This window comes from Miniopterus schreibersii (assembly GCF_964146895.1).
Source record: "Miniopterus schreibersii genome assembly, chromosome: 8".
Taxonomy (NCBI): Eukaryota; Metazoa; Chordata; class Mammalia; order Chiroptera; family Miniopteridae; genus Miniopterus; species Miniopterus schreibersii.
The window spans coordinates 28,575,933-28,589,455 of NC_138109.1; the positions used below are offsets into that span (position 1 = coordinate 28,575,933).

At 55.9% G+C, this 13,523-nt stretch overlaps 1 protein-coding gene across 3 annotated transcripts; it reads right to left on the bottom strand.

The window, feature by feature from the left end:
- Positions 1–762: 762 nt before the first annotated feature.
- On the bottom strand, positions 763–13,220 carry TAL1 (TAL bHLH transcription factor 1, erythroid differentiation factor). Of its 3 annotated transcripts, none has more exons than XM_081145146.1 (4): positions 12,946–13,220; positions 9,045–9,503; positions 7,734–7,828; positions 763–4,351 (listed from the first exon to the last, which is right to left on the bottom strand). In XM_081145146.1, the coding sequence occupies exons 2-4, from the start codon at positions 9,500–9,502 to the stop codon at positions 3,897–3,899; spliced, it is 1,008 nt and encodes a 335-aa protein (XP_081001272.1). In that variant the 5' UTR covers position 9,503; positions 12,946–13,220; the 3' UTR covers positions 763–3,896. The 3 variants fall into 3 exon arrangements, with proteins under 3 accessions (XP_081001272.1, XP_081001273.1, XP_081001274.1); XM_081145147.1 differs by lacking the exon at positions 12,946–13,220 and adding an exon at positions 11,549–11,624; XM_081145148.1 differs by lacking the exons at positions 9,045–9,503; positions 12,946–13,220 and adding an exon at positions 8,620–8,688.
- Positions 13,221–13,523: the final 303 nt, after the last annotated feature.

Consider the following 13,523-nt stretch of genomic DNA (forward strand, 5'->3'; position numbering starts at 1 on the left):
ATCAACACATTTATGATAGTTGCGTGTGTCCATGTTTATTGTCTCCCTGCTAGAATGTAAGCAACACAAGACCAGAGATCTTTGTTTTCTTTAGTGCTGGATCCTCAGTACCTAGAACAATGCCGGCTCATTGGAGGTGCTCGATAAATACTTGCTAAATGAATGCAAAAAAGGAGGATTGGTACGCCATTGGAAATGCCTGCCCGACCTACTGAGGTCCCTGAAGATCCAACAGTCCATGTGCAGAGGCCTCCCCACACCCAGAGTCCCACCTCCGAATGGCATTCCCATTCCTAAGCCTCCATTCACTACCCCCAAAGCCTCAGCCTCCATCCCTGAGCCTCATGTGAAACCTGCACCCCCCAATCCTCAAGAGCCAGGCATAAGAGCTGCAGCCTTGATTATCAGGGAAGCTGGGAGCCTCCTTTGGTGAGACTTTAATCTGTCCTGAACCTATGATAAAAGCAACTGTCCAGTCACGGGAGCTAAACCCAACACAGAGTGGAATATCCGTGGGGTAGCCTTGGGTGGAAAATGTGGGTGCACAATGCTGAGACAAGGCCCCCTCTGTGAGGCCTGGCAGAGGGAGAGAGTGAAACCCTCCTGAGGAAGCCTCGGGAGGGGTTGGATTCCCCCTCAGAGGACAGCTGAGTCCTGCAGGTGCCATTTCGGGGGAGGCAGGTTCTTGCCATGCTTTTCCTCTTAAGGTCCCAACTCTCAGGCCTAGGGGTGCAACATGCAAGCACAGAGTCCAGCCCCCTTTGTAAAACTTTTATTTAGAAATCTTCCCAATATATCCTTATATATATACACACATCACCACCACATGGGTTTTGTCGCTAGTCACACGCCCACAGTGTTGGCCTCTGGGCTGTACAAAGGTCAGGTACCTGGAGCGGTTACTCCTCTTCTGCAGAAAAATGCAGAGACCAACGTAATTCATCAACTCATCACGTACAGTACAACATTGACGAAAGTGCTGGGCCCGCCCACAGGAACGCTGCGCTATGTACACGGGCAGGGGCAAGCCTTCGGGGGGCCACGTACCACTGGCACCGCAAGTACGACCAGGCCACCCCCAAAGGCCGAGATAGTTGTCGGCTGACTACAGATTCTGTGCCCTTGGTTTGGTTTTTGGAAAAGGGTAAGGGTTGTACCATCTTGTTTGCCACCACAAATAAAAGAATACACATTTTTCGTGAAAGACGGGAGTCCCTCCAGTCATTTTTGTTCTCATGTTGTTGCTTTTTACCTTTCATGGTTTCCCTTTTGTACAGATATTATTTCTTGGAATGTTGCCATCTCTTCATGGGTGAGGAGGAGGCAGAGGAAGAAGGGCATGGGGGGGAGGGCATGAAAATAAAATATGGATCTTCTCTAGTTCTTACAAAGACCTGAAGCTCTGTGCTCCCCTACCCGGGCCCACTTTAGGTAGTTGCATTATATTTTACATGTTCTGCCCATGCGCCATCTCTCATCCATTCTCACTCCTGTACCTTGCCTTGGAATGAGACAGAAATGCGTCAGTCATGAGAAACGAGAACCATCTAGGTAACTCAGGCAAAAGTGGTTTAGAACCGAAATTACCCAAAGCTGTGTGGTCAGGCAGCCTGTCCCACTGCCTAGGCCCTGGACTCGGGGTGGGAGACCCCACCACAAGACTGCTACTGAGGGCAACAGAGTTCTTTATGGTCTCATAATCCTTTCATGTCCATTCAGTTCACATCATAGCCCTAGGAGATGGGCAAGCCAGGGTGTTGATGAGAAACTGACTCTCAGAGAGAGAACCTGTCCAGGTCACACTGAGTCTGAGGGAAGAGGGAGCCAGAAGCTTGAGTTACTGATTGAATGTGTGACCCATCTCCTAAAGCGCATCCACACGGTGGCCCCAAGTCAATTAATCCACGGGAAGTAAACACAGCCTTAGGACAGGTGCTCCATCTTTACAGATCGGACGTCTCACAGAAGCTTCCAACTTCTGGCAAGGAACCAACCCTAATGTTCATTAAAATATAATTTTGGGGGGCTGACATGGGATGGACAGAGTGCTATAAGGGTCAACCATAGTGCCCCCATCCTCATGAACTGGACAACATAACTTAAAAGGGAGGGGAGCAGGGATCCTTCATTCTTTGCATATGGCTGTACGAGGCCCCGCCACGGTGAGGGCAGGCCCTGCGCTGAAACTGAAAATGTGTGAGGGCCTTTCCTGACAGCTGCAGCATTAGACCTTCCACATGACCAAGGACAGGGAAGGACCACAGACAGGATCATTCCCCTCGGACCTCAAAGGCAGAGCCTGGTGGGAAATGGCTGGGGTGACTTGAGGGTACAGTAACAGGTACATAGGACTTGTGTGCAGTTTGTTCCATGGGTTTGAAATGCAGGTCACAGGCAGGCCTAGCCTTAAAAAAAACCACATCCCACCACTTGGATTGACACAGGAGATCAACGAGGGGGCAGTGGTCCACTCTACAAAAGGATTCTTCACTTACAAAAAGTACTCATGGTGGTATTTCTTTAAAAGGTGAAGGATAAGGATTTGATTTACAAAAATGTCATGTACAACTTTTGAAGGGGGCACTCCTATTGCATGAAGCCAGCCTCCCAATCACATCCGTGATGACGGAAAGCTACACAGTCAAGGGGTGTTTAAGATCCTGCTAAGTGAATGTGCGTATGTCCAGGTATCAGCTAGGGCCTGGTCTCTGACTGCATTCCCCATGTCCTGTAAGTGTGCTGGATCCTGGGTCATATGAAGACCTAAAGATCACACCAATCACTGAAGTCAAGAAAAAAATCCCAAATTCTAGGGGGAAAAATCCCAAATGCCAGAAATTCCTAGGACAGTTTGTACTCAGTTTGGTTCAGAACACCGACCAGACCATTAGCTAACAGACATCCTGCAGCAGGGCAGGCCCTCTGAGCATCTTGGATAAAGCACAGATGGGGCTCCCACCGACTCTCAGCACCAGCACATGTGCATTAGCACACTGGCCTTTGCTCACTGCTGGAACAGTGATGTGCAGCTGACAATACAGGCAGGTAGCTCTGAGACACTACCAGGATTTGAAGCCCACGTGCCCCAAATAGCGCTTGCTCAATTTCCTCTACTCATTTTTCCTTTCTCTGCCTTCACACAAAGCCCAGAGGGCATGCTCACAGCTGCAGACTCAGTCCTCACAGCCACAAGGATTAGGAAGGCAAATTTCAGTGGGGAGAAAGCAAAGTTTCGGTCCCCAGGGCAAGAAGTAAGGGCTACTGGGTTTTTTGCCCCTCTGGCCCAGCTAGTTGAGAGCAGGTGGTCCACCGGCCGTCTTCTTCAACCAGGCCCTGAAGAAGGCACCTCGAGGCTTGTGACTCTGCAGCAGTTGGCAAGCTGGATGGACGGACCAACACGGGCCTGGGTGAGGATGGGGCTCAAGAAACGGGCAGCTACTGGGTACCTATAGATTTGCATAGAGTGGCTACAAAAGCCACCCCGGCCAGCTTGGGAGGGGCTAAAGGCAAGGCAAAGGCTGCTGAATGCCTCAGGTGAGAGCTGACAAGCCCAGGTCTCAGCAAAGACAGGGCTCCCAAGCTCTAGGCCAAAAGCAGTGCCACTCAAGCCTCTTACTTGAGAAGTCTTAAGGATTTGGGGGAGGGGGAAGACCGTGCCGTCTTCATAAAAAGTACCTACCACTTTGCTCCATTTTTCTGTTCTCCTACTGAGGCAGGAAATGAGAAAGCCAGCCCCAAGGGCAGTTTGGGCTTCCCAAAGTTCAGGCATCAAGGAAAGCTCATCAAGTCCACTGCCCTACTTCAGAGCTGCCCAGTCTTCACCCACCTGCCCGAAGCCCACAGTCCCAGCGGCCTGAGGGCACCCTCCTGGCTGGCCCAGGATGGTGCCAGACCCATCACCGAGGGCCTGCTCCATCAGCAGTGGGCAGCATGGCTGGATGGAGGCTGCGGGCTGTGTGCTTGGGTACAGGCTCTTCTGTGTAGCTGTCTGGGCTGGCTGCCCCATCCAAGGAGCTGCCACAGCTGGAGTTGGGGGACAGCACATCTTGCAGGAGGTCGTCTGGAGGTGCACCACCCCCTCCTCCCCCACCCCCTCCGCCAGCCCCCACCACGGGGTCCTTGCCAGGCTTGGCCCGCTGAGTGCCCTCCTCCTCCTGGTCATTGAGCAGCTTGGCTAGAAAGTTGATGTACTTCATGGCCAGGCGGAGAATCTCATTCTTGCTGAGCTTCTTGTCTGGAGGGTGCGTGGGAATCAGCTTGCGGAGCTCAGCAAAGGCCCCATTCACATTCTGCTGCCGCCATCGCTCCCGGCTGTTGGTGAAGATGCGCCTTACGACTTTGGTATGGGGACCTGGAGGGCAATAGGACAAGGGTTAGGAGAATGGGTTGGAAATCTCCCAAGGATCTTTTCCTGTGGGGAAGGAGAAAAGCCATCCACTGGGAAACTTGGGAAACTTAGAATGCCTTCTTTCCTTTTACTCAGAAAACTCTTACTCATCCTTCAAAACCCAGTTCATCTGTTTCCTCCTCTCTGAGGGCTCCTCTCAAACCCTCCAGAGATATCTGACCAACCACAATGGCCTTACAATCCCTGGACCTCCGTTACTCTTGATCACTGCTGTATGCTTGTATGCTTGTCTCTCTCTTCTGGGCTCTGAGACATTTGAGAACAGGGACCACATATCATTCATTCATTCATTCACTCACTCACTTGTACCAAGAGGCCACATTACATTAGTTACAAAAACAAACTCTGGAGCCAGACTTTCCGGGTTCAATTCCTGACTATTACTCACTACATAGTGACTCTGAGCAAGTTACTTAAACTCTTTCTGCCTCAGCTTCATTATCTGTAAAATGGAGATAATACTAATCACTCAAGCATAAGATTATCACATGGATCTAACAACTAACATAGGCAAAGTACTTAAGACAATACCCACCTCAGATTAAACATCCGTTCAATAAATAAATGTGAGCTATTATTACCTGTGCATCAGTTATTTCCTAACAACCAGGCACTGAGCCAAGCACTAAGGAATAATGGTGAACAGGACAGAGTGACTGCCCTCCTGGAGCACACATTTTAATGGGGATGACAGATGATAAACACACAGCAAACAGATAACAAGCAGATAAGAGGCTGGATGTAAATAAAAGATGGAAAGGAGCTACCATGTTTAGCTGAGTTGGTTGGGGATGGCATTTTGGAGGTGGTGACATCTATAAAGTAAGAACTTAAGGCTGAAGAAGAGCCAGCTAGGCACAGGAAGAGGGAATGGCATGTGCAAAGGCCCTGAGCCGAAAAATGGCTGACGCCAGCCTGGCTGGATTAGTGTGGGTGAGATCAGGGTAGGCTGAGTCCAATCCCATAGGGCGCTGCAGCAAGGTATGGGGATTTTATTCTAAGGGTGACAGAAAACACAGAGTAAGGGTTTAGTAAATGTTTGCTGGTTGATCATGCCGGCAGGTGAGGAAATGGAGGAGAGCGCGGAGACCGAAGGGAAAAGGACTTTACTCTGTGGGCTCTCTCCCCAGGAGAGGAGCAGAGAGACAGCCATGCACAGGCTCAACCTGAGCCTCTAGGCAAGCATCTGAGGGCCACCTCAGTCTCTCCTTGTCTACAATGCGCTGATTATAGACGGGATTAATATTCACTGGGTTCATGTACTAAGACTTACAGAGCAGTGACAGACAGCGGCATGCATGTATCTAGAACGCACGGTGTGCAAAAGCGTAACACATTATGTCCAGGCCTGACCTGGGATTCCCAAAGCCAGGAAGACAGAGGTGGGCCCTGCCAGTGCTCCTGAGCCCCTGGGCTGGGGTGGCTGCTTCCCTCCCCAACACATAGCTGGGCTCCCAGCTGTTCTCAGGAAGCTCTGCACACTGGAGGAACTGTCAGTACTGGCATATTCGTTTGTTCTCTTCCTATAACTCTTGGAACCAGACCTCAGAATGTGGAAACTTGGTCAGGGGAAAAGAGGAAAGGAAAAGTCAAGACAACACCTTAGACCTACTTCTCATTTCACAGCTAAGGAGATTGAGGCCAGGACAGAGGAGACCTTGCCTCCAAGCTCCGTCTGTGACCCAGTCCATCCGTGCCAACACTTTCTGCTTGATTCTCTCTCTCCTACATATGTGCACATGCACATATGCACACACACATACACACACACACCATGTTTTCCCAGGGAAGATCACTCATCCCCTGCCATAGTGCCTCTGAAGCCCTCTTTCCAAACCCCAACAGGCCCCAGCCCCAGCCCAGCTGACTCTCTGCCGAAGGCCAGACTTATCCTGCACCCTCACACCCTCCCCTTCACCCTCATTTCTACCTATTCTTCTCTGGCTCCTTCCTGGAGAACTACTCCTCTCCCTGCACCTTCCTCTTTCCTGAGTCTGTCCATCCTGTATGCCCTCTGTCTCTCTCTGCCAGTCGTAGGTGTTCAGTCAATATTGGTAACATTATGGGTAATGGCTTCCCTAACCCTCCTGCACTCTCCCCAAACCCTTGCCCCTTTCCATCTCCTTCCTCTCCTCTGTGCCTGATTTCCACTGCTTCTGCCCTTTGTAGACCTCTTCCCTGGGGAACTTCAGGGCTGGTCCTGCCTACTTCCTGTTTGGTACCCCCACCTTCCCCCTCTAACCTAGCAGCACTGACACTCCATCACCCTTCCCTTTGGCCCTACACCCCTGAGCCCCAGGCTGGTTGGGTCTTTTGAGGTCTTTACCTTCTCCAGACTCCAGGCCCTCTCCTCTCCAGAAGACCACACAGAGGGCTCCCCCCAGAAGCTCCAGCTCAATACACATCCCTCCCACCTGCCCCTTGCATAAATCTCAGCCTGGCTCCAAGGCCTCAGGTGCCCTTCCTTCAGGAGCCCAGCCAGGCTGAGCACTGGGAGCTCCAGGGATTTCCTCCACATCCCTCAGCTCTGAAGAGCCTGCTCTCCTGCCTCCTGGTGCTGGGCTACCTAAGGTCAACCTTGGAAAGTGGGAAGAGGTCTTCCAAATTTCCCACTCATTCAACCCCTTCCCCCAACTTCAGGGCCAAAGACTACTCATGCAGTACGTAAGAGCAGGCTAGGGCCCTTCTGGGGAAGTGAAGGGGCAGCAGGAATCTAGTGTCAGGAAGGGAACTCAGGTCTCAGCCCTGAGTGTGGAACAGGGGACAAGAGGACTTCACAATGTAGGAACTTGGAAGGAGACCCTTGAAGGTGCAATTCCAAGCAAGGAGCAGACTCCAGAGAGGTCTTGGAAGAAAGTGCAGGGAATCCCTGAGGGTCAGTGCTTGATGTGGACAAGAGGACTTCACAATGTAGGAACTTGGAAGGAGACCCTTGAAGGTGCAATTCCAAGCAAGGAGCAGACTCCAGACTCCAGAGAGGTCTTGGAAGAAAGTGCAGGGAATCCCTGAGGGTCAGTGCTTGGTGTAGGAGCACCTTGTGATTCTGTCTTCCCCCAGGATCCTTGCCAAATGTAGAAATGGAGCTAGAGTGGGGACTGCAAGTCACCCTTAGAGGTTTGGGCTAAATGCCACAATGTGTCTTCATTCCCATGTCCCCTCTTCTCTAGTCCCAGCTCAGTTGCAAGTTGACTTCTGGCAATTTGGGGTTCCAAGGTAGCCTGCCCATCCACATGAGACATCTAGGAGTAGTCCAAACGATCCCTCCTTTAGGGGGCTCTAATAAGCATGAGGGGCAAATAACAAAGGTAGAGGCAGATAGACTCACCATCAGTAATCTCCATCTCATAAGGGGAGGGTCTCCTCTTTACTCGGTTGTTGGTGGCAAACATAGGAAAGGCATCTGGCTCCCCAAAGAACCCACTGTAGGAAAGAGCAAGCAGATCACAATATCACATGTAGGGTGGAGGTGAGACAGACGCGCTTTAACAATCCTCCTGCATGTCCTTGAGCCCCCACCCCCCACCCCCCACCCCCTGGAAAAACAAGAGCAACCCTGGTTCCTTCATACCTGAATTGGGGATAAGAGCATGACACACACACACACACACACACACACACACACGGAATCAGAGGTGAACATATGGAACAAACACAAAAATGAACACACACACCCCCTACAGATAGACATACTCCCCTCCCCCCAAACAAGCACACAATCCACAGACAACCTCCACTCTCAACAGCAGCTCACACAGGCAGACGTGGCCTTCACACTTGGTGGTGTGCAACTCCAGCACCACAAAAGGGCACACTGTTCCCTCCCTCCAACCTTCCTCCACCTTACCCCGGCCCCATGGGCCCTGTGGACAGACAACAGACAGGAAACCCTGACTCACCACCGCTGACATGCTCCCCCCATCACCCCCTCTGGGCTCTCTATAGCTTCTCTCTGGAGCCTACTGTGGACTCACTGGCTGTCTATCCCCACCCCAACCCGGCCTCCCTTTCTCCACCTTCCCAGTGGCCTCAGTGGAAAATGGACACCCTCACACCCAAGGGTTGGTGGAAAGGCTTGGGGCCAGACACCACAGCGAGGGGCAGCGGGGCTGAGGAGAGGAGGAAGGGATCCATTCCCCAAACGGACCCGGGAGCGGAGATTCAGATGCAGAGGGGGGCCCGCTTCCCACCGCCCTCAGATCCTTTTCTCTTACCTGCCCCCAGGGGGCTGCAGCGTCCAGAAGAATTTCACAGCGGAGCACATTCAGACACACACCTGCCTGGCACCCGCACTCACGGACTCCCTTCTGTCGTCCCCGCCTCCCAACCACACTGCACACCGCACTTCTCACACCCAGCCGCAGGCCCGCACTCTCCCTCCTCGGCTCACCCGCTCGCACCCCGGCGCGCCGCAGTCACAAGGCACCTCCACCTCTGCCCGCGCGCACACGCGCTCCCAGCGGGCTCATTCCTCACTCGCTCGCACACGGGGCTCCCAGGCTTTCACGCCCATGAGTTTAAAACACCCCCTCTCTTCTTGCGCTCCAGACTCGCGTTCCCGAAGCTCAGACGGGGAGGCCCCGGGCCCGTGACCTCCTGCCCGCCGCCCGCTCCCCACGCCCTCCCGCCGGGCACTGACCTGCCGAGCGAGGCCAGCGGCTGGCCGAGGCTGTAGAGCAGCGTGCGGCCGGGGCCGGCGGGGGCCGCCAGCGCGGGCGGGCTCAGCTGCACCATCGGGCCGTCGCCGGGCAGCTCCGCCGGGGCGGGGGTCGGAGCCGGGGCCGTGGCGGGGGCGGGCGCGGGCGCCGGAGGTCTGCACAGCTCGGTGGTCGGCACCCGATGGCGCGCTTCGGCCGCCGCCGCGTCGCGGCCCTTTAAGTCTCTCGCGGCGCCGCCCCCACCGGCGGGGCCGCCCCCGGGGCCGCCGCGCGCGCCCAGCTCGATCACCGGGGGCTCGGCGGGGGCAGCGCGGCTCGTCTCCTTGGCGACGCCGTTCAGCAGGACCAGGTGCGGGGGGGCCATGCGGGCCTCGGCCGCCTCCCGTCCCTCTAGCGGAGGGTCACTGCGTGCCGCCTCCCTGGGCGGCCGCTCCGTCATCCTGCCGGCAGACAGACAAAAACACGCGGACGGACGCCCGCTCTAACACCCGCCCGCGTACTACCGACGGGGGTGGGGTACGCAGGTGAAGGCAGAAAGAGTAACTTACGCACCGAAACGTGAGGAGACCAACTCAGAGCCACGTGGACACACGCTGGCCCTCGGGGCGCAAAGCCCTGGCGGGGCCGGCGCAGGGGGGAGGGGGAGTCTCCGGTTTGGGAGAAGAGGGGAGGGTGCCTGGGAGACGCGGAGACTAAGGGCCAAACAGAGATGGAGAGAGACAACAGAGACATCGGAGGGACAGGCCTACAGCCAGCGAACGACAAACAGAAGGGGAAGGAGGAAGGAAATGTAGAAAGGGGCGAGAGAGAATATCACCCCGTCCCCCTCCTCCGGCCGCAAGGGAAGAGGAGGTGACAAATCCCCGACCGAGTTCCTCCCACCCCCCTTTTCGTTTTGGCGGGGAATCTGTCCCGCGGAGGTGGGGGTGCTTTAGGGGCCTCTGGGCAACGCCGCCCGCAGCCCACCGCCGCACGCGCTCCTGGAGAGCTGGCGGGCGCAGCGGGGGGTGGGGCATGGAGGCCACGGGCCGGGGTCCGCTCTGCGGGGCTGCCAAACTATCCCAGGGAACCAGTACCTCCTTCCAACCACAGCCACCCCCTGCGGGGGGGGGGGGGCTACACCCAGCACATCCACCGTGTGCTCTGTGCAGCTGCTGGGAACCCTAGCCTCCCTGTCCTCCCGCTGGGACTGGAGATGAGACATCAGGAAGGGACGACCCTGGCCCTACCTCCCTGCACACTGCACCCTCTCCTGCTCAGCTGGACTCAGAAGTGAGGTGGGGTCTGGAAGGCAGGCCTGGCCGAGGCAGTATGGAGCCTTGCACATTCAAAGGGTGCCCCCTGAGGCTACTGGGGTCTGAGCTCCCATCCACACACGGGAAGGGGTGTCATAAAGGCTCTGGAATTCTTCCAGCACTCCCCCACCCCCTTTCTGCCTCCGTGGGGTCCGCTGGGAAATACCTCCTTATGCATTTAAAAGCACTGCACAATGGCTCAAGTAAACATTATTGCTGACTTGGAGACTGGGCTGTCGAAGGGACCGCTCGCTGCCTTGCCCAAAGTCACAAAGATTTGCAACAGAGCAGGACCAGATCTCCGATCTCACTCGGCCTACACTATCCTCTACATATGCCCTCCCATATATACCCCTGGAGCCCAGGACAGTCCTCTCCTCCAGGGCCATGCTCCAGGATACCACAGAGGTTCCACTGCCCCACAGAGCACTCCAATTTCTTCCATCACCCTGCTTTAATGCCAGTGGAGCCAGGCCCCCTCAGCCACTAAAACAGCAACAACAAAAACCCCACGAGACTCTGGGCCCAGAGGTTGTGAATATCTTTAAGTTGTTTTATTAAAAATAAAAATATAATCAACTCAACAGGCTTCATAAGATGTTCAAAATAAGATTTCTGTTCTCAGGATTATATAATTGGGGTACTTTATAGCAGAAAATATAAATACATAAAGATCCAAGCCAGCCCCAGGCAGAGTCCATCTCATCACTCACGGCAGCCATTGAGCTTCCATTTTGCCACAGCCTCGTCCCTGCTCAAGACCGGAGGGGGCCTGGGCACCATCCTCCCACCTCAGAAGAGAGACCAGAGTTTTTGAAACCTCCTCTGCTTGGCTCAATTGTCACCAGACACACAGGCCCGTGGAGAACCGCCATTCAGACTGCACTCCTTTCCTGGGTCTGCCGCCAGCCCTGACGCCCGGCCCAGAAACAACAAAATTCCCTGCGAGGTGGAGTATACCAGCTGCAAAGGCAGTGGGGTCCACAATGCTTCCCTGGAAGCGAGTTTACGATCATGGGGGAAACAATAGATCCGTATCCACAGAATGGAACTGCCAAGACACTGCGGCCACTAGAAATGTACCCAAGGTTTACCTGTAGGTCCTCCTGGGTCCCCTGCAGCAGTGAAATGCACCAGAAACATGCCATTCGGTGACAAAACACACACGCCCCAGGGTGCTGGCTCCCTACCTTACTGTCCCAATGCGTGGTGCGCCCAGGGACACGTGCTTCAGCCCGTTTCTAACCGAGTGACAAACCGTGTGCACTGCAGTTGCTGGACTGAGCTCAAGCTCTCCTCATGACACATTTATACACTCTGATTAATTCCAGGGTCCCCCCCTCCTGCCAGCGTAGGAGCGGATCCCAGAGGGGCAAGGGGAGGACATTGGAGATGAGTTGACCCTGGCCCCAAAAGCCCTCTCCAGATGCCTATAAATATCTGTATCTCCCAGGCTCCTTGTGGAAAACCTAGGACTGGTCCCCAGGGTCTGTGGCGGACCACACCCCGCCCCTCCCAGGACCTCAGGAAAACCCAGCGGGCACTTCTGCAACCAGTATCACCCAGGCCAGAAGCCTAGGCCCCAGAAGATGCCACAGGAGGCCTCACAAGCAAATTTGGTTGTCAGTTTTCAGCGACTAAACCCCATCACTTGGCTTCGTTTAAGATTACTAAAAAGAAAGCCAGAGTGATTTTTGTGTATTTGTTTTTATTTGCGGAAAATGAAGGAAGGGGGAGGTGGTTTCAAACTGAATGGCACTGGCGAATTCGACCATTACAATTCCTCTGTCTTTGTGCAGCGCAGACCCAGCTCGCAGCACCCAACACCGGATTTTCATCTCCTGTTGCCAACCGCCAGAACGTTTCCATGCGCCCCAACCAGTCGGGGGATCCCTGGGGCTCCTGGGGTGGGGGTGGGGGCGGGGGAGGCACCGGGTCTCAGGCAGCTCCCAAATCCAAAATGGAAAATTTCTTATATGAAAACAGCCTCTGCGGTGCCTGGGGACTCCGCCTTAGACCCGGCTTCCAGTCCTCACCCCGCACCCACACCCGCAGGACCCCCTGGGGGAGCCCCGGGCACCGCCAGTAAACAGAACCACTTCCCCCCCGGCCGGGGAGTGGAGGGACCCCGCGCGCCCCGCCCTAGGCGGTAAGCCCGGCTCGGCCGCGCAGCCAGGGCGGCGGGGCCTTCTTCCTGCGGCCGGATCTCGGGGCGCAGGCTGCCGCACCACCCGGACACAGCCGCCCCGAGCTCGGAGCCTTCCTTGGGGAACGTCCACAGGACCGCTGGAGCAGCCTGGGGACTAAGGTTCTGGTTTTACCCGCGGTAGAAAACAAACCAACAACAAAACCAGCTGTTTTTGCTGAGAGTCGAAGAAGGAAAGGGTCCTTCTGGACGCCCCGGAGTCAGAGGCCACCGCGCGCGGCCGAGGCGGGCCCCGGGCCCCGGGTCCCGGCTCTGGGCTCGTCCTGCCCTTTTCGCCCCATCTGGGCTGGACTGTCCTCCGTCCTGAGCCTCCCCCACCCAGCCGGGACCCAAGGCCTTCCTGGACACCACTTCCACAGACAGCGTCCCCCCCAAACTCACCTGGGGCATATTTGGCGAGACCGGCCCCTCTGAACAGGACTCCGCTCCTCCGCGGGAGAGGCGCGGGCGCCCGGGTGCGGGCCGAGCGCGGGGGTCCGGGCTTCCCCCCCTCTCGCCGAGAGGCCGGCAGCGAGGCCGCGGCGTGGTCCTGGGCGGTCTGCCGCGCCCAAATCGAGTTTCCAGGAAAGATGGGGGTGGAGAGAAAGAGGGAGGGCGAGAGGGAGGGAGAGAGAGAAATGGGGGTCAATGGCTGGGAATTACCTCACGTCCTCAACAACCAGCCCCAGGAATCACAAACCGCTTTCCGCCCCCCACCTGCAGGTGTTCGCAGCCCCCACCCCCACCCCGTAAAAAGGAGCCCTACACCTGACCAATCAGGAACAACTATTTAGCCCAACCACAACAACAGCCCCCCGCAGTCCGCCCGGAACCTCCCGCACCCTCCGACCCCGACGCCCGGGCTCCGCGCGGCCCAGGCTGTGCTCTCCCCGCCGGCGCGTCTACGCGGCGGGCTCGGGAACCGGGTCAGCCGGGCTGTGGCCACACCGCCGAGGCGTCCGCAGCCCGGCCCGGGGGGT

Excerpts from the sequence above, each read along its gene's own strand:
- TAL1 (XM_081145146.1), bottom strand. The coding sequence starts at position 9,502 with ATGACGGAGCGGCCGCCCAGGGAGGCGGCACGCAGTGACCCTCCGCTA. Across the intron at positions 7,829-9,044 it reads CCGCTGGCCTCGCTCGGCAG|TGGGTTCTTTGGGGAGCCAG; the intron begins GTCAGTGCCCGG and ends TCTTTCCTACAG. Across the intron at positions 4,352-7,733 it reads TGAGATGGAGATTACTGATG|GTCCCCATACCAAAGTCGTA; the intron begins GTGAGTCTATCT and ends ATTGCCCTCCAG.